The sequence below is a fragment of the Sus scrofa genome, chromosome 3 (assembly GCF_000003025.6).
Source record: "Sus scrofa isolate TJ Tabasco breed Duroc chromosome 3, Sscrofa11.1, whole genome shotgun sequence".
NCBI lineage: Eukaryota > Metazoa > Chordata > Mammalia > Artiodactyla > Suidae > Sus > Sus scrofa.
The window spans coordinates 73,939,043-73,964,620 of NC_010445.4; the positions used below are offsets into that span (position 1 = coordinate 73,939,043).

Here is a 25,578-nt window from a genome sequence, read left to right on the forward strand (position 1 = left end):
CACGGTGTCACTCGAGAGAATATCCATAATGGAAATACACACACACACGAAGATGAAGCATCTTAATATATATATGTGTTATTATTTTTTTTTTTTCTTGAGCACATTCCTAATCCAGTACGGTTTGCAGTCTACATTCGATGGAACTGCCCCTTCCTTCAGCCATTTCCCCTAAGCTTTGGAAAGTCTTAGATTAAATCACTGGCTAACGGTTTCCTGCCCGGCTTCCCGGTTGCCGAGCTTTCTGTCTCCCCTTTGCCTCTCAGCCTCCTCCTGCCTGGCTGGGGCTCGATCCGAGAGCAAGGGTGTCCGCAGCCCTTAGCTGACCGAGGCGGCGTCCAGATTCGGAGGTCCCGCTCTGGGTGTAAGGCCGCTTAAACCCAGGACCTACCCCCTGCCTCCCAATCCACTCCCCGCCCTCCCCGCGGCTCTAGGAGGAGCCTAAATGCCCTCTTCCCTTGCTGAAGGGGATTGTGGTGCGTAAACAGGATTAACTCTCTCGCCCCCAGCCGCGCTGATCTGCGGCCTGCGGGAGGGAGCGAGCGGCTGGTGCGCAGAGGGCGCGGCACGGGAAGCGGGGGATGGGGAAGCTGGGGACCTCCGGTGCTGTCCCTGGGGCGCGCTTCCTCTCTCCAAGGGGGGCGGGGGACCGCAGCCTCCGGAGCTGCTCCTCGGAAGCCTCGGCTGACCGCCGCGACGGCACGGACTCCTAGCGGCAGCCTCCGCTCCACCACCTCCCTCTCCCTCCCCGCGCTTCCTCTCCGCCCACCGCGCTCCAGCCGCCCGGTCGTAGCCCGCGCTGTCCTCCGCCCCCCGGAGCCGCCGCGCCTGCCCGCCCGCGCCCAGCCATGGGGGACCTGCCGGGCCTCGTGCGCCTCTCCATCGCGCTGCGCATCCAGCCCAACGACGGCCCGGTCTTCTACAAGGTAGACGGGCAGCGCTTCGGCCAAAACCGCACCATCAAGCTGCTCACCGGCTCCTCCTACAAGGTGGAAGTGAAGATCAAGCCTACCACGCTGCAGGTCGAGTGAGTGCGGGCGCTCGCCGCGGCTGACTGGCCCGGCTAGGGGTACGCGGGGTGGACCGAGGCCCCCGGGACAGCCGGAGCCTCTCCCGGGCACCTCTTGTCTAGCGCCGCGCCTCGCGGGCCCAAGGGGAGGAGGGGGGTTAATGAGGTCAGCCCCCTGCTCCTCTGCCTTATGCCTCTCTCTTCCCACCCAGCGCCAGGTGGGCTATTCAAAACAGCAACAGGAAGCCGGGGTTGGGGGCTTTTTCTTTTCTTTTCTTGGCCCCTTCTGTCCCGCCATCGGCGGGGACCCCCAAGTAGCGGGGGCGCGGCTGAGGGGAGAAGCTGGCCACCGGGTTCAGGTACCGCAATCCTGGTGATTCACTGCCGGGTTCTGCGAGGGAGAAAGGCTGAGGAATGAAGTGTAAAGATGGGGGTGGAGTGACTCTTGGGACTGCCTGAGGGATGCTCCCCACTCATCCGCACCCTCTTGTGAGACTGGAACCCTGGAGCTGAAAGAACGAGACTGAGGGCAGTCTACTCTGCCTAGGCCTAGTTCCCCGGTTTTCCTTGCCTGATGTTTTTCTCCTGAGTTCTCTGTTCTCTGATGGTTTTCTTTTCGTTTTTAATTAGTTGCGGGGATTAGCTCTTCTCTGCTGCCACTGACGCACCCCAGTAGACCTCTGGCTGGACAGTCAGTGTGGGAGGGTGCGGTAGGTAGCTTGTGGGGAAGTGAAGTCCTTTATCTTTTATATACAAATATATAAATATTCCTTTATATATTGTACCTAATATTTGCTGAACTTGGAAAGTGAGGTGGAGAGGGCTTTGACCCAGCAGATATTTTCATGGCTTAAATGTCTGCCAGTAGTCATTCATTCAATACTTCATTCAGTCATTCATTCAACCAACCTGGTTGGTTCTGGTGCTCCTGGTCCATTTACTTGTCGACATGATGACAGCTCCATGTGCCCAGTACCGTCATATTTTCCAGTGTTCTGTGCATCTGGATATTATCTAGACTTTTCCTTTCCCTTCTTTCCTGGCAACCCCCTCTTCCCGAATTATCTGCTCTATTTTCTACAGGATAGTTCTCTATTTTTCAAGCTAATCTGGGGCAGGGGGCGATGGGGGAAGAGGTGGTTTTTTCCATGCCTGTGACATTTAGAAGTTCCTGGGCCAACTCAAGCCACAGCAATGAGAAATGCTGAATCTTTAAACCCTGGGCCACTAGGGAACTCCCTTAAGCTAATCTAAAAACAAATTTGTGTTAATGATAAAACTATTTTTTCTTGTATTTTATCGAGGTTTTTCAATGCCCTAACCCAGTTGTTCTTAAACTTGAGTGTACATCTGGGAGTTCCTGTTGTGGTGCAGTAGGAACGAATCTGATTAGTATCCATGAGGATGCGGGTTTGATCCCTGGCCTCGCTCAGTGGGTTAAGGATCTGGTGTTGCCTTGAGCTGTGCTGTAGGCCGCAGATCCTGCTTGGATCCCATGTTGCTGTGGCTGTGGTATAGGCCTGCAACTGGAGCTCTGATTAGACCCCTAGCCTGGGAACTTTCAAATGCCACTTCCATAGGCCCTAAAAAGCAAACAAACAAACAAAAAACCTACTTGAGTGTACATCAGAATCATCTAGAGGGCTCCTTAAAACACAAATGGCTGGGAGTTCCCATTGTGGCTCAGCGGTAATGAACCCAACTAGGATCCATGAGGATTCGGGTTCAATCCCAGGCCTCGCTCTGTGGGTTGAGGATCTGGCGTTGCCATTGCCGTGAACTGTGGTGTAGGTCACAGGTGTGGCTTGGATCCTGCGTTGCTGTGGCTGTGGCATAGGCCCGCAGCTGTAGCTCCAATTCAGCCCCTAGCCTGCAAATTTCCATATGCCACAGGGGAAGCCCTAAAAAGCAAAAAGCCAAAAGCCAAAAAAAAAAAAAAAAGCCGCAAGTGGCTGAGTCCCATCCTTGAGTTTCTAGCTTACTGTCTAGATTGTAACATAAGAACTTGCTTTCTAATAGGTTGGCAAGAGATATTAATACTGCTGGTCCAGTGATGACACTTTGAGAACAATTACCCTAACACAAAGAAATGATGCCAGTGAGAATTTTTGATGTGTGGCTGGCTTGAGGAAGAGTACCCCAAATCATGGGATCCCTGATTGTCAGAAATGAAAAAATCATTAAAGAACTAGTTCAGTGGTTCTCAGGCCTGCTAGAATCACCAATTAACCTTAAAACAAATTTACTAGTGCCCAAACCATACCCTAGACAATTGAATCCTGATCTCTGGGGTTTGAGATGGGTTGGGAATGGGTAGGTTTTGTTTTTTGTTTTCTTTTTTAGCTTCCCCAAGGCATATGGAGTTCCTGGGTCAGGGATCAGATCCAAGCTGCAGTCACAACCTACCCCTACCCCACAGCTGCAGCAACACCAGATCCTCTAACCCAGTGTGCCAGGCCAGGGTCTGAACCTACACCCTGGCACTGCAGAGAAGCCACTGATCTCATTACACCACAGCAGGAACTCCTATAGATAGGTATTTAATACCGCCACAGAGGAGAAACTGAGGAAGACCACTGACAGTGTCTGACTCAGCCTTGTACTAGGACTCTGAATGAGAATACTGATGTCAGCTCAGAGAGACTGAAGTTGGTCTAGGGTCACATAACTGGTTAGTTGGGAAAGTCAAGCCCTCTAAACTTTTCGAACTCTCTTCCATACCAAAACGTCTCTATTAACCACACTCTGTATTGTTTCTGCCTAAGGTTGTGGTCCAGATAAGGACAGGGTGCCTAAGTTAATTCCCACTATATATGGTCAAGTCCCACTATATGTGATTCCATTGCAGGAACATTTCCATTGGTGGTGTGGTGGTCCCACTGGAGCTGAAGTCTAAAGAGCCTGATGGGGACAGAATCGTATATACGGGCACATATGACACAGAAGGTGTGGCCCCAACCAAGAGTGGCGAACGGCAACCCATCCAGATCACCATGCCGGTAAGGCCTACTTGGGAGTGTTGGGGTGTGGTACCAAGGTAAATGGAAATTATGGAAAAGAAAATAATCGCTATCTCCCCTAAAAAAGGTATGAAATGAAATATTATGAAATTATGAAACATTATTTCAATTCATGGTTTTATGTTAGAATATATTTCTTCACAGTGCCCCAATACAATGAATTAAATAATCCATGCTTCTCTGTGCTTCTTTCCATTTCATAGTAAATCCAGGCTTCTTTCAGTTTCACAGTAAATTCTTTTTTTTTTTTTAGGGGTGCACATGTGGCATATGAAAGTTCCTGGGCCAGAGGTTGAATTGGAGCTGCAGCCAGCTTATGCCACAGCCAGATGCTTAACTCACTGAATGAGGCCAGGGGTCAAACCTGCTTCCTCTTGGATTCTAGTCAGCTTCTTGACCCACTGAGCCACAAAGAGAATTCCAGTTTCATAGTAAATTCTTACATGGCAAAAATTTAAGTCTCTCCCTACACTTTTGTAATGTATTTCATTGATCTGTTTATTTTTATGCCATCCTATATTGTCTTAAATAGATTGCTTTTACAATATGTGTTCATGTATTTTGTAATTGACCACCTTACAGAACTTGCTTACTAAAATTTTTCTTCCAATGATCTTGAGTTTTTAAGATAGGCAGTCATAATCTACATATAATTGTGCTATTTTCTGATTTTTTTTTTCTGTCCTTATTGCCTTGGCTAATGTTTCTAGAATAATGTTGCCTACTAATAGTTGTAATCCTTGTCTCCAGTGTTTCACTGTTAGGTACAATATTTCAAATATTTATCAGGTTAAAGCATCCTCTTTCTAACTCACTAAGAGGTACTTTTTAATTGGGAGATGTGTTGGATTTCATTTAATTCCTTTTCCCGTATATGGAGATAATTTACCTCCTTTGATAGGGAATAACCATATAACATACTTTGAAATACTAAATTTCCCTTTATTTCTTAAAATAAACCCTACTTAATGCCATTTTATTATTTTTTAATATTCAGTATGCTACATTCAACATGCTAATATTTCATTTAGGGTTTTTTGGGGAGGGGGTTTTGGGGTCACACCCAGGGCATATGGAGGTTCCCAGGCTCGGGGTCTAATTGGAGCTACAGCTGCTGGCCTATACCACAGCCACAGCAACACCAGATCCGAGCCGCATCTGCCACCTACATTACAGCTCACGGCAACGCCGGATCCTTAACCCACTGAGCGAGGTCAGGGATCGAACCCGCAACCTCATGGTTCCTAGTTGGATTTGTTTCCACTGTGCCACAATGGGAACTCCTCGTTCAGGGTTTTTAACTTTTAATTTTATTACTTTCTTATTTGCTTGATTTATCAGCAAATATAGAAAGATTTCCTGTATATCAGGCACTAAGAGAAGAGTGGTGAACAAAATAAAGATCCCTGGGGCTTCATGGGGCTCTCAATCTAGAGGAGGAAAACAGACTTTATGCATGATTATCAATAATAAAGTAAATAGTAATTATTATACAAAAATGTACTGAAAAAGTAGTGGTGCCCTTGGGGCATATACAGAGTTCTTAGTCTAGTCTAAGATTTAGGGGATGGCTTTCTTGAGAAAGAACTAAAGAATAAATAAGAGTTGAGGGGCGAGGGACCACTGGAGGAAAGAGAGCTACAAAGGTCAAAAGTGGGGGGTGAGCATAATGTGTTTCAAAGAATGACTGAAGCCCAGTATGGCTGGAGCAGAAAACGAAGCAGAGACTGGCTGAAGGTTAAGCTAGAGAGGTAAGTAGGGACTAGAGCTTACAGGACCTTCTTTCCTTATTGAATTTATCCCAGTGCCCATAGGAATTCATTGAAGGTTTATGAATCAACCGTGATTTTCCATTTGCATACAAATTATATGTAAATACATAAATGCACCCCTTTAAAGTATAAGGGTACACAGGTTGTGACCACTTTATAATCACCACCCCAATGACAATACAGACATTTCTGTTACCTTGAAAAATTCTCTCATGCCCATTTCTAATTGGTGCCCCCAGAACTAGCTCAGTCTGAACTTTTTGTCCAATAACTTAGCTTTAACTGTTCCAGAATTTCCTGTAAATAGAATCCTACCATTGTGCCTGACTTCTTTCACTTAGCATAATAGTCTTGTATAATGTTGCAGCACAATGCTCTTGTGTAAGTAGTTGGTTCCTTTTATCACTGAGTAATACCCCATTGTAGGAAATCCTGCAGTTCATTTATCCTTTCATCAATAAATGAACACCCAGGCTGTTTTCAGCTTTTGATGTTATGAATAAAGTTGCTATGAATATTTGAGTATGAGTCAGTGTGAACATGTTTTCATTTCTCTTGAGTAAATACCTAAGAGGAGATCTGACAAGTCACATGGTAAGTATATGTTTAACCATATAAGAAATATCTAGACTGTTGTACCATTTCCTAATTCTACCAGCAGTGTGTGAGAATTCTAGTTGCTTCGTACTATAATTATATATCAATCTTTTAAATTTGGTAGAGCCAAAACCATTTTGTTTCATGATCTATAGTTTAGCCTTTAAGTCAGAGAGCCTCAGTCTTCCAGTTTTGTTTATTCAAAGTTATTTTGGGGAGTTCCCGTCGTGGCGCAGTGGTTAACGAATCTGACTAGGAACCATGAGGTTGCGGGTTCGGTCCCTGCCCTTGCTCAGTGGGTTAACGATCCGGCGTTGCCGTGAGCTGTGGTGTAGGTTGCAGACGCGGCTCGGATCCCGCGTTGCTGTGGCTGTGGTGTAGGCCGGTGGCTACAGCTCCGATTCAGCCCCTAGCCTGGGAATCTCCATATGCCGCGGGAGCGGCCCAAGAAATAGTAACAACAACAACAACAACAAAAGAGAGACAAAAGACAAAAAAAAACAAAACAAAACAAAAGTTATTTTGGCTATTCTAGGCCTGTTGAATTGGTTTATAGGTTTTAGAATGAGCTTATCAGTTTTTCCAAAAATTGGGATATTAATTATTTTTGCATTAAATCTATAGGTCATTTTGGAACAATTAGACATTTTAATATTGAACCTTCTGATACGTGAATATGATACATCTCCCTATTTAGGTCTTCTTTAATTTCTCTCTATATTACAGTGTTCCTTCTATAGACATATTTCATTAAATTTACCACTAAGCGTTTAATATTTGACTCCCATAAATGGTAGTTATTGCTAGTATATGGAAATAAAATTGATTTTTTCTATATTTGTCTTGAATTCTGAGGCCTTGTAATCTCACTTATCAGTCCTAATGGGTTTTTTGGTAGAATCCCTGAGATTTTCTATGGTTGACACATTGTCATCTACAAATAAAATTTTATTCTTCTTCCTTTCCAACCCACATTCCTTTTATTTCTGTCCTGATGGCAGTGGCTAGGACCTCCAGTTTGATGCTAAATAGAAGTGATGAAAGTGGACATCCTTGTCCCTCAGACTCAGCAAGAAGACATCCAGTTTTTCGACACTAAGTATGATGTTAGCTGTATGGTTTTTTGGTAAATGCCTTTCATCAGGTTAAGGGAGTTCTCTTCTATCACTAGTTTACTGAGTTTACTGAGAGTTCTTAAAAAATATAAATGTTTTGTAAAATGTTTTCAAGTATTTTTTCTTTATCTACTGAGATGATCATGTGATGTCTTCTTTATTCTTTTCTATAGTAGATTGTTTATTCAATGTTAAAACAACCTTAAATTATTGGGATAAATACCAATTGGTCATCATATATTTCTCTATATATACATATATGTCTATGTTTGATTCATTGACATTTTATTGAGGATTTTACATCTATCTTCCTGAGGAATATTGGTCTGTGGTTTTTCTTTTCTTATATTGTCTTTGTCTAGTTTGGATATCACAGCAATAATACTGATAGCTGTGTAAAATGATTTGGAAAGTTGTTCACTTTTTCTGGAGAAGTCTGTACAGAATTACTATTATTCTTATTTAATTTTGGATAGAATTCACCCATAAAGGCAGGCATTTTACTTTGCTTAAAGGTTTTTAGTTACAGATTCAGTTTCCTTAATTGATATTGGGTTGTTCAGGTTTTATTTCTCGAATTAATTTTTATTATAACTTGACTGATATCATTCATTTATTTTAATTAGATTGTCAAATTTGTTGGCACAAAGTTGTTGGTAATAATCCTCCGCAATCCTTTGATGTCTTCGGGTCTCTAATGAGGCCCACCCTTTTGTTCTTGATATTCATAATTTGCCTCCCCCTTCCCAGCCAATCTAACTAGAGATTTGTCAATTTTATTGGCTTTTTCAAAAACCCAGCTTTGTTTTCACAATGCTTCGCTGATCTCTTTTTCTGTTTCATTGATTTCTGGTCATATCTTAATTCTTTCCTTCTTTGGTTTGCATTAGGATATTTTAATTGAAGTTATATACATACACACAGAGTAAAATGATCCTTTTGCACATTGTACACTTTGTCTGTGTGCACCTAAGTGTGCATTTCTTTGAATCTTTTCTGCTTGGAGCTCATTGAATTTCTTGAATCTATAAGTGAATGTTCTACCAATTTTGTGTTATTTTTAACCATTATTTTGTTTCAAATTTCACTTCAACTTTATTCTCTCCTCTTCTTGTAGTACTTCTATTACATATACATTGGACGGCTTGGTGTTATCCCACAGTCTTTAAGGTCCTGTTCAGTTTTCTTTTATGTTTCTTCAAATTAGATAATTTCTTTTGATGTTTGTTCAAGTTCTTGATTTTTTTTTTCTTCTCAGTTTTCCGCTTACCCCACGTTTATAGTCTATGATTATATTTTTCAGCTCAAGAATTTTTATTTATATTTTCTATAGGTTCCCATTCCTCAAGATTCTCTGTTTGCTCACTGAGACCATGTGCCCCTTTATTTCTTTGTGCATATTTATAATTTCTGGTTTGAAATATTTGTTTGGCTAATCCAATATCTGGCCCCATTTCACTTTTTTCCTGAATGTGGTCATGCTTTCCCATTTTGTTACATGTTTGATAATATATGATTAGAAACCAAATATCACAGATAATGTATTCTTGATTTGTTTCTTTTATTCTCCTGAGGATTATTCTCTTTTTATTTTATTTATTTATTTATTTATTTTGTCTTTTTAGGGAGGCACGCCTGGCATATGGAGGTTCCCGAGCTATAGCTGCCGGTCTACACCACAGCCACAGCAACGTGGGATCCGAGCTGCATCTGTGACCTACGCCACAACTCATGTCAACACCGGATCCTTAACCCACTGAGAGAGGCCAGGGATCAAACCTGCCACCTCATGGTTCCTAGTCGGATTCATTGCACCATGACGGGAACTCTGATTGTTCTCTTTTTAAATTCTAGCATGTATTAACATTCCTGGACTCAGACTACAAATTCTGTCTTCTCAGCAGTGGAGCAGCTGATCTCTCTGCTTAATTTTTTTTTTTTTTCAACTCCCAGTTGCTGCTTTTCTATCCTGGTCACCTCGTTCCAGTGGAATGCAGCAGTCAGCCAAGAAATTGGACAGTTTATACTAAGATTTTGGGAGCCATCCACCTTGAGGTTCCTCTAAATTTCCAGCTGTTCTGCCAGTCCTGAGCCCTTTGCTTTGACACTTCAAGCCAGTAAGGCTCCAACTTCTCAAATTTGGAAATGCATTCAGTTAAATAATAGTAATAATGAAAACACAGTCAACTTACAAATCTTACTCAACCTAATTCTTTCTTTCTTTCCTTCCTTCTTTCTTTGATTTCTTTCCTTCTTTTATCTTTCTCTTTCTTTCTTTCTTTCTTTCTTTCTTGAATAGAGTCTTTACTGGTTTGTCTGCCTTTTCAAGCAAAAAAAGCCCCCTCCCACCAGCCCATACATGCAGTTAGCCAAGAACTATGGCAGAGTTATAGTCAAAGTTTGAGTCGCACCTCTTCTGCAGTTCTCTTACTTCCAGGAGTCTCTCCCTAAATTTCCAGCTGCTCTGCTAGACAGACTTGAACATTGTCTTCTGCCACTTCTAGCAGATAAGGCTGCCGTTTTCTTCTGCCAGACTGTCAGCGGTTGAGGAGGACCCTCGGGCAAAAAAAGGACAATTCTTAACTGTTGTAGTTGAGGTCATTCCAGTGTAACTCTTGGGTTTCTGTTCTGCTTTTAGTTGCATTTTAAAAGCTTTAAGTTGGGAGTTCCCATTGTGGCTCAGTGGTTAATGAATCCAACTAGGAACCATGAGGTTGCGGTCTTATCCCTGGCCTCACTCAGCGTTGAGTGAGGTTAAGGATCCAGCATTGCCATGAGCTGCGGTGTAGGTCACAGATGAGGCTCAGATCCCACGTTGCTGTGGCTGTGGCGCAGGCTGACGGCTTACAGCTCCGATTGGACCCCTAGCCTGGGAACCTCTATGTGCTGCAGGTGTGGCCCTAAAAAGACACACCAAAATAAAATAAAATAAAAGTTTCAAATAGTTTTTTGTTTATATTTTGTTAGATTTTATAATTCTCTATGTAAGATTCACCCAACAATTCTATTCCACCATTACCCACCCCCCACCTTTTTAAAAACATTTCAGTGAAGTACTTCCAGTTCCTGGTAATGTGATAAGATTTGTTGTTAAAATCAGTCTAATAGAGGAGTTTATCACAGCTCAGCAATAATGATCCCTGGCCTCATCCAATGGGTTAAGGATCCATCATTGCTGTGAGCTGTGTTGTAGGTTGCAGACACAGCTTGGACCCTGCATTGCTGTGGCTGTGGAGTGAGCCAGCAGCTGCAGCTCCAACTTGACCCCTAGCCTGGGTGGGTGTGGTCCTAAAAAGACAAAAAATAGAAGACAAAAATATAAATAAAATAAAATCAGTCTAGTAGCAATGTGTAGCTTGGAAAGGGAGATGGGCGAAGGGCAATTAGAAGCTCTTCAGAGTCTAAGATGCAGTGTTAGGGTTAATAGCTTTGTATAATAAATTGGGCCCATTTTCATAGTTTATGCTCTGAAACAATTTACATAGCTAGGACCTAGCTGCTACTTGACAGTCTGACAGAACCTCCCCATAAAAGTCAGCATCCAAAATAAAGACGTTTGGAGGGACTATCTCTTAACTTTCAACTTCATCCATAATGTTAGCCCTGGGGAATTCTGAAGATTTTATTGAGTCCATTCTAGTTGTTTTTCTGAGGAAACCAGCCATGTGTACAGAAACACATTTTAAAATGTATTTTTAGACATCTAGGGAAAAAGCGGAAGATCACATATCCAACAAAGGGCTGATTGATCAAAATAAATCTTTTCTATCAAAAAATATCCTTCTACTCTAGTTCTTCAGAATAGCCTGTGTTGGAGTTCCAGTGTGGCTCAGCAGGTTAAGGATCTGGCATTGTCACTACTGCCTCGGGTTCAATCCCAGACTTGACCCAGGAATTTCTGCATGCTGCAAGTGCAGCCAAAAAAAAAATTAAAAAATAAAAAATAGCCAATGTAATTAGAGTTGAAATTAACTCAAAATTAACTCAAAGCAGAATTGCAAATACTAAAATCATCAGAATCGTAATGAGAGTCCAGAAGCTTAATGAACTAAGTTCATTCTTTAACTGAATTTATAATGAGCACTGGGTCAAGTTCAAAGGTGGCCATTGTAAATGAGACAACACCCTGTCTCCCAAGTGCTCACAGAGTAAGAGAGGAGGCCTCCCCACCTCCCCAGAGCCAGTGTGGGCTGAGGGGACCAGAGCCCTATCTTCCTCTGGTCTTAGAAGGGTGGAGTCACACTTCTTTTGCTATCAATGTAAACAGAACCCTAGGGAGGAAGATTAACTCAATTTAGAAAGGACTCAATGACATTCTTCCTAATTGGATCTGTTAAGTGAGAACTTCTACATTATTTTATTTTATTTTATTATAGTTTTTTGTCTTTTTAGGGCCTCACCCATTGCATATGGAAGTTCCCAGGCTAGGGTTGAATCAGAGGTGCAGCTACTGGCCTACATCACAACCACAGCAATGCCAGATCTGAACCTCGACTGTGACCTACACCACAGCTCACAGCAACACAGGATCTTTAACCCACTGAGCAAGGCCAGGGATTGAACCCACATCCTCATGAATACTAGTCAGATTTGTTAATGCTGAGCCACAATGGGAACTCCTACATTATTTTAAATAAGGCTGAATGAAGCACAGGGTTTTTTGTTTTTGTTTTTATTTTATTTTATTTTATTTTATTTTATTTTTTGTCTTTTTGCCTTTTCTAGGGCCACTCCCACGGCATATGGAGGTTCCCAGGCTAGGGGTCGAATCGGAGCCATAGCCACCAGCCTACACCAGAGCCACAGCAACGCAGGATCCGAGCCGCGTCTGCAACCTACACCACAGCTCACAGCAACGCCGGATCATTAACCCACTGAGCAAGGGCAGGGACCGAACCCGCAACCTCATGGTTCCTAGTCGGATTCGTTAACCACTGCGCCACGACGGAAACTCCCTGTTTTTGTTTTTAATGTGAGAATGATTTAGACGTAGAAATGAAAAGAAAGATTTTATTACTCATGTCATCTGGGTTGCCTGTCCAGACATCTGCTAAATGGTCGGAGAACCTTTAAGTTACAAGAGGCTTTGGGAATGTATTGCAGAAAAAAAGATCTCTACACTGTAATTCATGAATCCTGAGTCCCAGCAATAAAGCCCAGCTTATTCTACATAGTTTCCACTCTAGAAGAAGCAGGTGACTGATAGGTGATTGTTCCAACAATGATTATACAATATTTGGTTTGCACATTGACCATGCAATGGTATCTTATCTGTCATAGGGTGATTCTAAGGAAAACAATTGAAACCGAAGATTTCCTGATCATGAGAGCAGCTCTGATATTAAAGTCAAATGTTTATTCTAGTGGTGAAGCTTTCAGCTAGCCTTTATCATTATCCTGTGACATTTTAAAGTTACTATTATTTCAGGAGTGTCTGCTATGGCCAAGGGGATCGATGGCATCTCTGGAGCCCTGGGGTGCAGGTTTGATCTCTGGCTCAGCTCGGTGGGTTAAGGATCCTGTGTTTCTGCACCTGTGACGTAGGTTGCAACTGCAGCTCAGATCTGATCCCTGGCCCAGGGACTCCACAGGCTGCAGGGAGGCCCACAAAGTGGGAAAAAAAGACAAAATAAAATTACTATTATTTCAAACTTAAGTATTAAAAAGTATACAGGGAATTCCTATTGTGGCTCAGCAGGTTAAGAACTGGACTAGTATCCATGAGGATGCAGGTTAAAGCCCTGACCTCACTCAGTGGGTTAAGGGTCCAGCTTTGCCGCAAGCTGCAGCGTAAGTCGTGGAAGTGACTTGGATCCAGTGGCTGTGGTGTAGGCCAGCAGCCGCAGCTCCAATTTGACCCCTGGTCTGGGAACTTCCATATGTCTCATGTACCTCCCTGAAAAAAAAAATCCTTTTTTTTTAAAGTATAGAGGAGGTCCCTGGGGCCTCAGCAGGTTAAAGATCTGACATTGTCACTGCTGTGATGCAGGTTCAATCCCTGGCCCAGGAACTTTGCCAAGAGCATGGCCAAAAAAACAGTATAGACAGACCACAGTCACAGACAACACTGAAACCTTGACATCCAGGTAAATAGAGTCAATTAAGCAGAAAGTTTCTGGATTATTAAATTTACATACTCCATCATGGGAAACATCAGTGTCGTGGGTGCCTGCAGGCACATCAGGAATGTCAGAACTCATTTTGGAAGTTAGGAGGATACTGGGACACCATCTGCCTCTGTAATTAAGTGTGATTCCAGACAAAACTTAAGTCAATGAGCCTGCTTCTTCAATGCAAGCATGTGGATTTCACTCTTCTGCGTTGCACTATCCGACCACTAAGACCACGTTCAGCTCTAATATGGGATGAAAATTACAAACTTACCCTTGGAGTGTGATACTAGTTATCTGCTCAAGAAAGTCAGATTCTCAAATACTGTCATTCAGGATCCCACCAAATAGGACTTAAGGCCAACAAATCCATGTAGGATTCTTTTTTTTTTTTTTTTTTTCTCTATGGACACTGACATAGAGAGGATGGTAGGAATGTAGTTTTTCAGATTTTTAAGTGAAAAAAATCATTCTGACTGAATAATGCTAGAATAGATCGCAATTTGGGGGACAACATCACTGTTGTTCTTTCCTCATGTCATCCTTCAAAAAAGATTTCAGATGGATCACGGGGATCTCTGTAAAAAGTCAACTGTGTAAAAAAAATCAAAACGAAAAACATCTAAACCCAAAGGAAATGGAAGACATCCAAAGGTAAAAAATGGAAAACTTTGATTAGATACAATGTAAAATTCCTGTTAAGCATCAGAAAACAAAGTTGATTTTTCCTTAGAAAGCAACTTAGATTAAAAGGCAAATGACAATTGAGGAAAAACTTCCTTGTAACAGAGTTGTGTGTTGTCTGATTTGCCACTGTCAGTACAAACATTGCTGCTGCCTTAGGACCTTCCCACAGCCCTTTACTCCCCACTGAAGCCCAACTCAGGGGAAACTCAAATACCATCTGACATAGATGAGTGGCAGTGATCTCTTTATTCAGATAATTCCAAGAGTTAGTAAGCAATTCCCAGATTCCCAGCTCTCAAAGCTCTCCACCCTCCCTCAAAGAGCAGTGCTAACCTTTTTTTTTTTTTTTTCCTTTTTTTTAGGGCCACACCCATGGCGTATGGAAGTTCCCAGGCTAGGGGTATATACACCACAGCCACAGCAACTCGGGATCCGAGCCCCATCTGCGACCTACACCACAGCTCACAGCAGTGCCAGATCCCCAACCCACTGAGCAAGGCCAAGGGTCGAACCTGCAACTTCATGGATACTAGTCGGATTTGTTTCCGCTGTGCCACCACAGGAACTCCCGAGCAGTGCTAACTTTAATGTGACTAATTCTCCATGCAGTCCCTCCAAGGAGAGAGCCCAGGTGGGGATTCTGTCTGCATCATGGTGGCCATCATGCCATTCCCCTTTTGGTGGCCCTCTTCAGTGGGAGCCTGAAGGACTTTGGAGGAATGAGGCAGGGGGGTGACATGAGCTTGTTGTGAGGCTGTGTGTGCCCAGGGAGGGGGCTTTACCCATATGCTCCTAAATATAAAAAGTGTTCCTCGTGTCAGCTCTTTCTAGTCATTTGCCAAGATCTGTGACCCAATATATAAAGAATTCTTAGAAACCAGGAAGGAAAAGAACCACAGGGTATGGAAAATAGAAAAATAAGCCAACAACATAAAGAGGCAACTCACAGAGGAAGTACAAATACTCAATGAATATATTTTAAAATGGCTTAATCTCAGTGTTGGTTAAAAGAAAATACAAATAGGGCAATGGCAGCTTTCACCTACAAAATTGGTCAAATATTAAAAATAATACTAATTGTTCATGATAGTGTACTATTTTATGAAATATGATTTTTCTCAATTGATTTTGGATCCTGCAAACTCGCTAAATTCACTTATTAAATTGCTTAGTATTTTCTGCAGTTGTTCATCTGTGAATAGAAAGTTTTACTTCCCTTTTCTGTTCCCCTCTTGCCTTAAGGTACTGGCTGGGACCACTATTACAGTGCTGAACAGGAGTACTAAGAACTGCTGTCTTTGCCTTATTTCAGTCTCTTACCATTGAGGGTTGTATTAGCTATAGGGTTTTGTTTTTTTTGTTTTTTTGTTTTTTTTTGCTGGTACCCCTTAGTCAGATTGAAGAACTTTCCTCCTATTCCTAGTTTGCTGTGAGTTTTTTTTCTTTTTGTTTTGTTTTGTTTTGTTTTTGGTCTTTTGTCTTTTTAGGGCCACACTTGCAGCATATGGAGGTTCCCAGGCCAGGGGTCTAACAGGAGCTGTAGCAGCCGGCCTACACCAGAGCCACAGCAACTCAGGATCCGAGCCGCGTCTGCAACCTACACAACAGCTCATGGCAACACCGGATCCTTAACCCACTGAGCGAGGCCAGGGATCAAACCTGAAACCTCACTGTTCCTAGTCGGATTCATTACCACCAGGATGGGAACTCCTGCTGAGAGTTTTTATTATGAATAGATGTTGAATTGTTAAATGCTCTTTCTGCATATATTGATGCGATTATTTGGTGTTTCTTTTCTATTTTGTTAATATGGTGGATTACAAGAATTTTCAAATATTGAACTCTCCTTGAGATCTAAGGAGAAACCTCTCGACCTGATGTAATATCCTTATTATGCATTGCTGGATTTGATTTACTAATATTTCAGGCAAATAAAATTATAAACAAATTTTATATAAAAATCCATGAGGAATTTTTGTCTGTAATTTTCCTGTGCTTGTAATATCTTTATCAGGTTTTGGTATTAGGGTAACAATGGCTTAACAACATGAATTGAAAATATTTCTTCCTCTATTTTGTAGAATTGGCTTTTTTCCCTTAAATGGATGAATTTATCAATGAAGCCACTTGGGCCTGAAATCTTCTTTCTAGGAAGACTTTTTTTGTCTTTTTAGGGCCACACCTGAGGCATATGGAAGTTCCCAGGCAAGGAGGTGAATCAGAGCTGTAACTGCTGGCCTACACCACAGCCACAGCAATAGCAACACGGGATCCAAGCCACATTTGCAACCTACATCACAGCTCATGGCAACTCCGGATCTCCAACCCACTGAACGAGGCCAGGGATCAAATCAGCATCCTCATAGATGTTAGCTGGATTGTTTCTGCTGTGCCACAACAGAAACTCCTCTAGGAATAGTTTTAACTACAAATTAAATTTCTTCAGTATTAGAGGCCTAGTAATAGTTTGTGTCTCTCAAAGGACTTATCCATTGGGAGTTCCTTGGTGGTTCAGCAGGTTAAGGATATGGTGTTGTCCCTTCTGTGGCATGGATTTGATCCCTGGCCCTGGAACTTCCACATGATGTGGGTGCAGCCAAAAAAAAAAAAAAAAAAAAGGACTTTGTCCATTTCTTTAAATGTATTGATTTTGTCCATTTCTTTAAATATATTGATTTAAGGTGGTTCTTAATCTAAGGAGCCCACATTGTTCCTTATATAGGATCTGTAACGGTAACATCGCCTTAAATCCCAATATTAATTTTTCTTTTCTTTTTCCTGCTCAGTTTTGCTAGGACTTATACATTTTAAAGACTTTAAAAAAAAAAAGATTTTACTTTCACCAATTTTTTTTTTTTACTGTTTTTCCTTTTTCTATTTCTTTGGTTTCTGCTCTTTATTGCATTTCTTTTTCTTACCACTAGACCGGCTAAAATTAAAAGGACTGGCAATGTCAACTTTTGGAAAGGATATAGAACAATGGAAATGCTTATGTTGCTAGTAGAAATGTCAAATGGCATGATCACTTGGGAAAAGTTTGACAGTTTCTTAAACATACTTAGAGGACCCAGAACTTTTAGTCTTATCTATTCAAATTCAGCTAAAAGAAATGGAAAACATGTATTACTAATAAAACCTCAAACAGTACAGGAATAGAGAGACTTGGAATCCAGTCAGAACTGGTAAGTCACACCAACTAAAAATCACAGGTGCTTATTTATACTGAATTTGTTTACTAATGAAGTAACATCATGTTTCTATCAATATAATGAGTTTGTTCTGCACTTCCAAGTCAGTGGATTTCTGAGGGATCTTATTCCCAGTGAATTTCATATGTCTCTGGTGGAGTTGGGTGGAATGGGGATTGGAGAGAAGTACTCTGGGGATTCTAAGCCCTCTGGTTGTAAGACCACCATAAAAATGCCTAAAACAAGCTCTTCAGATTCAGTATTTCTTACTGAAGACAACAAATGAATCTTCTCTCCTTGAAATCTGAGGGGTTCTCTTTCACATCGGTTGTAAAATAAAAATGTACCAAGGCTTGCAACTCGGGAGACGAATAAGGCAAATAAAATGTCCGGGTATGTGGTAGCGTATCAGTTTCAGAATACAATAGACTGGGTGGCTTAAACAACAAATAGCTACTTCTCACAGGTCTGGAAGCTGGACGCCCAAGATCAAGGCACCAGCAGATTGAGAGCACTCTTCCTGGTTCTCAGACAGCTGCCTTCTTGCTGTGTTCTCACATGAAGGAAAGGAGAGCGAGAGAGACATCCCTCTCATGTCTAGGTTATAGGGGCACTAATCCTATTCATGAGGACTCCACCCTCACTCTCTAATTACTTCTACAAGGCCCACCCCAAATACCATCATATTGGGGATTCAGGCTTCAAAATATGAATTTTGGGAAGATACAAATGCTCAGTCCATAGTAGTGTCCTAAAGCATTCTTCACATAACAGTCTACAGATATCCTCACTTAGAGAGAAAAACACAAAAAATATTCAATACCTCTTAGCTCATTTACTTATATAAATAGTTTGGTACATTGATTTTTTTTTTCTTTCTTTCTTTTTTTACTTTTTTTGTCTTTTCTGGGGCCACACCCACAGCATATGGAGGTTCCCAGGCTAGGGGTCTAATCGGATCTGCAGCTACCAGCCTACACCAAAGCCACAGCAACGCGGGATCCGAACCACATCTGCAACCTACACCACAGCTCATGGCAATGCCAGATCCTTAACCCACTGAGCGAGGCCAGGGACCGAACCCGCACCCTCATGGTTCCAAGTCATCTTTGTTAACCACTGAGCCATGACAGGATCTACCCGATTTTCATTTCTAATAGGAATTAGAAAACCTATTTGACCTGCTCCTCTCATTAGTTGGTTGCATAGTCTAGACCTAGGGCAACTCACTTAACTTTTCTGATTCTTCTTCCATCCATAAAACAGAGACTTTTTTTTTTTTTTTTTTTTTTTGGCCACACCCATGGCATGTGGACTTTCCCCGGGCCAGGGATCAAACCCTCATAACAGCAGTGACTGGAGCCACTGCAGTGACAATGCCAGGTCCTGAAACCATTAGGCCACCAGGGAATTCCACAAAATGGAGATGTTAAAACCAGTCACAGGACCAATGCAGAATGACATATATGGAAGTAATTGTATGTTAAAAAGAGAGCTAGGAAATGCACAAAACTATACTGTGTATAATTGCATCACCCAGGGAGCCTGCCTGGGTGAATTTTCCTTGGAAGGCACAGATGGGTTGGGAGGGAGTGGAGACCTCTGTTCAAGAGGAATGTCAGCTTTGGAGACTCCATCTGTTCTTAGCCAGGGGAGAAGAAATCCTAAGCTAGGTAGGGAGACGCCAGGAAATAGAACTCCAGAAGAAAGAAAAGGAAGAGAGTTAATGGGAAATGAAAACAACTAAGGTGTGGGAGAGAGGAGAATATATGCCTGGTTAGCAGCAGTGAAGTTTACTATAACGTGACCTTGGGTCCAACATTAATCAAAGACAAAGTAGAAGCACCCATATCTTTAGCTGCAACTTGCTGTCAGCAGACTTCTATTTTGGTCTCCTGTGTTACTGAGAACTCTTAGGTTGAGACTTTCTCAGTTTTAAGGTTACTCAGATGTAAGTGCAGTGCCTTAGGGTTCTTGTATTTGCCTGTGATCCTAATCATCTTTTGTTTGTTTGGGTGATCAGCTTTTATTTCTATCTATTTCAAAAAAGCCCTCAGCATTGTTCCCCCCCCCCACTTACTTAGCCTGATTTCTAGCTTCTCCCTCAAAAGATGAGCTAGTGTTTGTAAAATATTTGTGTAGTAATTTAACTCGGTTGCCCTTAAGATATACCCTGTTCTGTGCTGGTCAAAGACCATAAGAAGTCATCTTAATGATTTGTAAGAGTATTCTTAACACCATTATCCTATTACAAACAAAGTTGTAATGATTTCATTAGCATATCTGTATCTTTAATAGAATTTATAAAATCACTAGGGTTTGAGGGATTAATTTTTCAGGGATGATAGATCCATTTCACCATTTAAAATACTCTTTGTGATCATAAAATAACATATCAATTGCAGAAAAATCTAAGTAGAAAAGATGGAAAAACAATTTCTTTACTTAGAGGTCCACTATTTTTTTTCATTTGCTTTTCTCTATACATCTTACTTTATATAGTTGAGCTCATAATGTATGTAAACTGTTTTAATCCAGCTTTTTTCTGTTCACATTGTTCTAATCATTTTCTCTCATCATTAAAAGCCTAAATTCCTGTTTAAAGATTATATAAAATCATAATACAAACATGCCATTATTTTAATTATTTATTATTATTATTATTATTGCCATTAACTACCATTTTCATAATAATTTCCTAATGTTGGGTGCTTAAATTGCTTCCGTTATTTGGAAATGTTTGCTGAGTTGATGATAGGTGAGTAATATCTCTGCAAAGTTTATGTTTCTTTAGTTAGTAATAACATTACATTTGAAGATTTTTCGGATGTTAGCCAGGTTTTTTGGGGTTTTTTTTTTTTTTTTCAGCTGCCCCCACAGCATATGGAAGTTCCCCGGGCCAGGGATCAAATCCCAGCCAGAGCTGCAACCTACGCCACAGCTGCAGCAATGCCAGATCCTTAACCCACTGCACAATGGCAGGAACACCAGTTACCCAATTTTTCAATGAACTGTGTTCCAGTTTTATCCAAATGTTCTTAGTAGTTCCTACTAATTAATTCATATAATATTTTACATTAAGAATATTAACTATTTGGTAACACTTATAAATACAGTTTAGCTGAACTTTTTTTTCTGATTATGAAAGTAAGATTCAGTGTTCCCTTGTGATGTAACATGTTAAGGATCCATTGTTGTCACTGCAGGGGCTTGGGTCACTGCTGTGACACGGGTTCGATTCCTGGCTCAGGAATTTCCATATGCCACAGGCACAGCCCAAAAAAAGGAAAATTCAATCATTAAGATTTTAAAGTACAAATAAGTACATAGAAGAAAATAAAACTTCTTCCATCAGCATTAACATGTATAATTTTAATGAAATCAATACTAGACAGTCTTGTTGGTCCTCTGTTGTTCAGGTAACAATATAGAATAACAGAAAAATTTTACATTTAGAATTGCTACATATTATTCCATTATATAGCTATACCATAATTAATTAATGTGTTAAATATGGAAATTTAGTGTTCGGTTTTTCACTATTCTAAACACTGTGATGTTCTTAAGATAAACGGTGAAATTGCTGACCCCAAGTATATTCACTCCTTTCACTTGATACAAATTACCCTCCCAAAAGGCGAATTCAGTTCCCATTCTTTAGAATACCTGTTTCTTTGTAACTCATTAAAAATCAATGTTTCTAATTCTTAACCAACTTGGCGGTATAGTTTGCATTTACTACATGTACCCATTTAAACATACTAATCAAAGAGTTTTGACAAACATATGCTTATCCTCTTATAACCACTATTGCAAGCAAAATGTAAAATATTTTCATCACCCCAAAAAGTTCCCTCTTGCACATTTTCATCAATTATCAATCCCCTCCTCCCACACTAGTTCTTGGGTAACCACAGATGTTTCCTGTGAGCATAGATTCTATTCTATCACTGTAAGACACACACACACACACACACACACCACACACACATATGTTTTATATAAATGGAACCATTATGTCTATATTCTTTGGGGTCTAGATTCTTTAATTCAGCATGTCTTTGAGATCCATCGTTGTTGCTGACTAAATCAGTATGTTCTATTTTATTGTTGAGTAAAAAGGCATTTTATAGATATACCAAAACGTGTCTCTCACCTGGTGGATGATGAAACATTTGGGTGGATTCCAGTCTGGGGCTTTTGTGAATAATCTGTGTATACATTTACGGGTCTTTATGCCATGACTCTCTAAAAAGAGGTACTTCATTTTCTTCCCTGGAAGAAAATTTGTAGAGGGTCCATCACCCACTGTTTTCAGTCAAGCAGATTTCCAAAAGGAAAGGCAAACCCTGTTTTGGGATCCGATTAGCAGGATGAGGCAATGGTGCAGGATATAATTTTGAGAGCATCTTGGAAAGCTGTCTGGGAAGCACCTGACCGTCCTCCTTCTGTAGCAGCCGCAAGCCTAAGGCTCCTATTGCTCACTGCCCTTCCCCCGCCCCCACCCCCCCATGTCTTCTGGCTCCTGACAAGTCTAAGAACCCTGCTAAGTCAGTCCCTGTCCCCTCCCATGACAGGGCAGGGTCAGAGGAGAAAATAACGACAGGCATCATGCTGTTTAATGCCAGATCCCCTAAATAGCTCCAGGAGACAGTGGCAGGGTCAGGCTATCCCGCAGGCCACTTGAGCGTCTGCCCAGTGGCCTCTAGGGTATTCTGTGCTTTCTTCTTAGCTACAGGAGAAATGTGTGCCCATGGCTCTGGAGAATTCTCTGCAGTGTTTGCAGGGCCTGCCTTCTGGAAGTAAAATGCAGACGTCTCGAGAGCAAAGACCGTGCCTTATACAAATTTTTCTGTGTGCAAAGCACCCAGGAGGTACGCAAATGTGCTTTGGGATAATGTGTCATCGAAGCCTGAGACATGAGTGTGGCTTAATAAACACTCACTAGTATTTGAAAGTTAAAGTAGGGTCTTTAACAATGCAGTGCTTTGGAGTTCCCGTCGTGGCTCAGTGGTTAACGAATCTGACTAGGAACCATGAGGTCTCGGGTTTGATCCCTGGCCTCGCTCAGTGGGTTAAGGATCCGGTGTTGCTGTGAGCTGTAGTGTAGGTTGCAGACGCGGCCGGCAGCTGCAGCTCCGATTCGACCCCTAGCCTGGGAACCTCCACATGCCACAGGAAGCAGCCCTAGAAAAGGCAAAAAGACAAAAGAAAACCAAAGAAACAATGCAGTGCTTCCTCCAAAAATAGTTTTGTCTGAAATTGAAATGAATGATGGAAGGGCCATTGTAGCTTATGTTTAGTCAGGTTATACATGCAGAATTTTGTACAGCTGTTTTCCAAAATAGAAAAAAAAAAAAGGCAATCATTAAATATCATTCCTTCTCCTCTTTTCCCAATCTCCCTTCTGTGGCAGCTCAGAGATTCTTTTTTTTTTTTTTTTTTGTAATTTTATTGAAGTATAGTTGATTTACAATGTCGAGTTATTTTCTGCAAAGTGATTCAGATATATAGATATATATATTCTTTTTTCATATTGTCTTCCATTATGACTTACCTATGAACCATGATATTGAATATAGTTCTCTGTGCTATACAGCAGGATCTTGCTTATGAAATTCTGAGATTCTAAGAGTAGTTTCCAGAAATTAAATTTGGGAAGCAGATAAACTTGGGGAGCTACTTTTATTAAAGACAATATGATAGCAAACGTCATGTGTATGATGGGAATAAGTTTTTCTAGAGAGAAAAAAAAAAGTTTCCAGGAGTTCCCCTAGTGGTTTAGTGGAAACAAATCTGACTAGCATCCATGAGGACGCAGGTTTGATCTCTGGCCTCGCTCAATGGGTTAAGGATCTGGTGTTGCCATGAGCTGTGGTGTAAGCCACAGATGCGGCTCGGATCTGGCGTTGCTGTGGCTGTGGCATAGGCCAGCAGCTGTAGCTCCAGGTCAACCCCTAGCCTGGAACCTCCATATGCTGTGGGTGTGGCCCTAAAAAGACAAAAACAACAAGAGTTTGCAGATAGCGCTTCAGGAAAATCTCTCAAGGAAGATAGCTCATTAGCGTAAAGGCCCAAGTGTTCAGAACACAAGAGCCTGGAGTGATTACATCAGTCACACGAGATCACACGGGACCTCGTTCACGAACCTCAGCTCTTGTCTATATTGTTCTTGTCCATTGCTCATGGCAGAATGAGGTTTCGATGGGGTGTGTTTCTCTTCCCACAGTTCACTGACATTGGAACCTTCGAGACAATGTGGCAGGTCAAGTTCTACAATTACCACAAGCGGGATCACTGCCAGTGGGGAAGCCCCTTCTCTGTCATCGAGTACGAATGCAAGCCCAACGAGACCCGCAGTCTCATGTGGGTGAACAAGGAGTCCTTCCTCTGAAGCTGGCTCTGTGATGCTGCTGGACAATCTCTTGAGAAATCCACTTTTAGATAACCCAGCACAAGCCGTCACCGAGGCGCCCCGATTATTTTGAAAGTGTCATTCCCCTCCGAGGCAATGTCCCTGACATAAAAGATCGCGATGTACCCTGCCCAAGAGGCTCCCTCGCTGTGTTTTGTGTTGGTGTTCCTGCCTCCAGTTGTTCTTGATCATGCCGTGACCCCTTGTGAAGAGCTCTGTGGAGCCCACGGGCCGTGTCCTGCACTTAACATCTCTGCTGAGTGACTGTGCTGTTGTGCTTTCAAGTTGAGTGATTCCCTCTTTGTTTTGGTTAAATGTTAAATAAAAAATAACAAATTGCGTGGGTTCCACCCCAAGTGTGCTATGGTAACAGGTTAACATGGGGTGTTTTCCAGCCCTCAGAACAGGCTTTGTGAAAATGTGATGCAAACAGCCATCAGTGGGACTCAAGTGTTGTGTTTTCTATAAACAACTGGACCTTTTCAGGGAAGGATTAATGACAAGAAAAGGACAAAGATTTAAGAAGCAGTTATAATGTATTTAAACCCATGTATCGTAAGGCATTGGGCTGTGGCCTAGTGGAAGTGGGAAAGAGCCTGGTGTGGCCCACTGTTAAATGAAGTGACCAAAGTTACAGGGTTACCTCTTTGGCAAGTGACTGTGGTGTCCAGAAAGGCACAGGGATGACCTCCCTACATTCCCCTTCACTTGAACTTTGTAAAACTGTGTGTGGAACTGTCATCAACTTTTGATATTTCTTAATAAAGTTAATGAAAATCATCCCTGAGCTGCCTTCTTAATTTGGGCAATATCTGCCCAGAGGTGTATCTCTGCTCCAGGCCAGATCCACGAAGGAGATTGTTACTGAGTCCAAGCTCATCCTTGCTCACTGCACAACAAGCTAATAAATCAAGAGATGAGCTGCTGGGACAAGGAAGAGCGACTTTATTCAGAAAGCCAGCAGACTGAGAAGATGGTAGACTCATGTCCCTAAGAACCATCTTACCTAAGTTAGAAATCAGGCTTCTTTTTATACTAAAAGGGAAGGGGTTGTGGCTGGTTGTTGCCAACTTCTTGGTGCGGGAATCCTTTGTTCTTGCAGCTGTCCAAGTTGGTTTGGTCACAATGGTCCCGTAAACCTCCAACAAGACAAATGTTATTCTCTGTTCTGCCACTTTTTATCTCTGTATGAATGGAAAAGTGTTCTTCCTGGAAAGATCAGAGCCTTGAGATTGGGCTGTCCTGTATAATTCAAGCTACATGTTACATTCTTTTACAAAAGTGCAGAGCCAGCATGATTAAGCACAGGCAACAGAGCACAAGGGTTAGAGATAAAGGAATAGATTCAACATGGAGTCAGGTGTGTTCTTCTCTGTTACAAGATCTCCATCCACGTTGCAGGGTGAGGGGATATACCTGGAGTAGAGTTAGCACACTTACTCATAGATCAACTCTGTGGCGTTAAACAGCTAGTACTCTAGCTGTCTCCAACATAGCTATTATGCCCTTGGTGGACAATCTGAAAAGACTTGTCCCTGTCCTCTCTCCATTCCTCCTTCCAGGGTGACCATCCCCCTGTCAGCCAGCTACCTCGCTGAGCAGCTTGAAGGTGTGGTGCTCTAATACTGCATGTCCACCAAGGTGAACACCTCCTAGCCTCCTAGC

At 41.9% G+C, this 25,578-nt stretch overlaps 1 protein-coding gene across 1 annotated transcript; it reads left to right on the top strand.

Annotated features, from left to right (window-relative positions):
- CNRIP1 (cannabinoid receptor interacting protein 1) lies at nucleotides 444–24,693 on the top strand. The gene is made up of 3 exons (XM_003481199.4): nucleotides 444–1,027; nucleotides 3,858–4,008; nucleotides 23,728–24,693. Exons 1-3 carry the CDS (start codon nucleotides 849–851, stop codon nucleotides 23,890–23,892), a joined length of 495 nt encoding a protein of 164 aa, XP_003481247.1. The 5' UTR covers nucleotides 444–848; the 3' UTR covers nucleotides 23,893–24,693.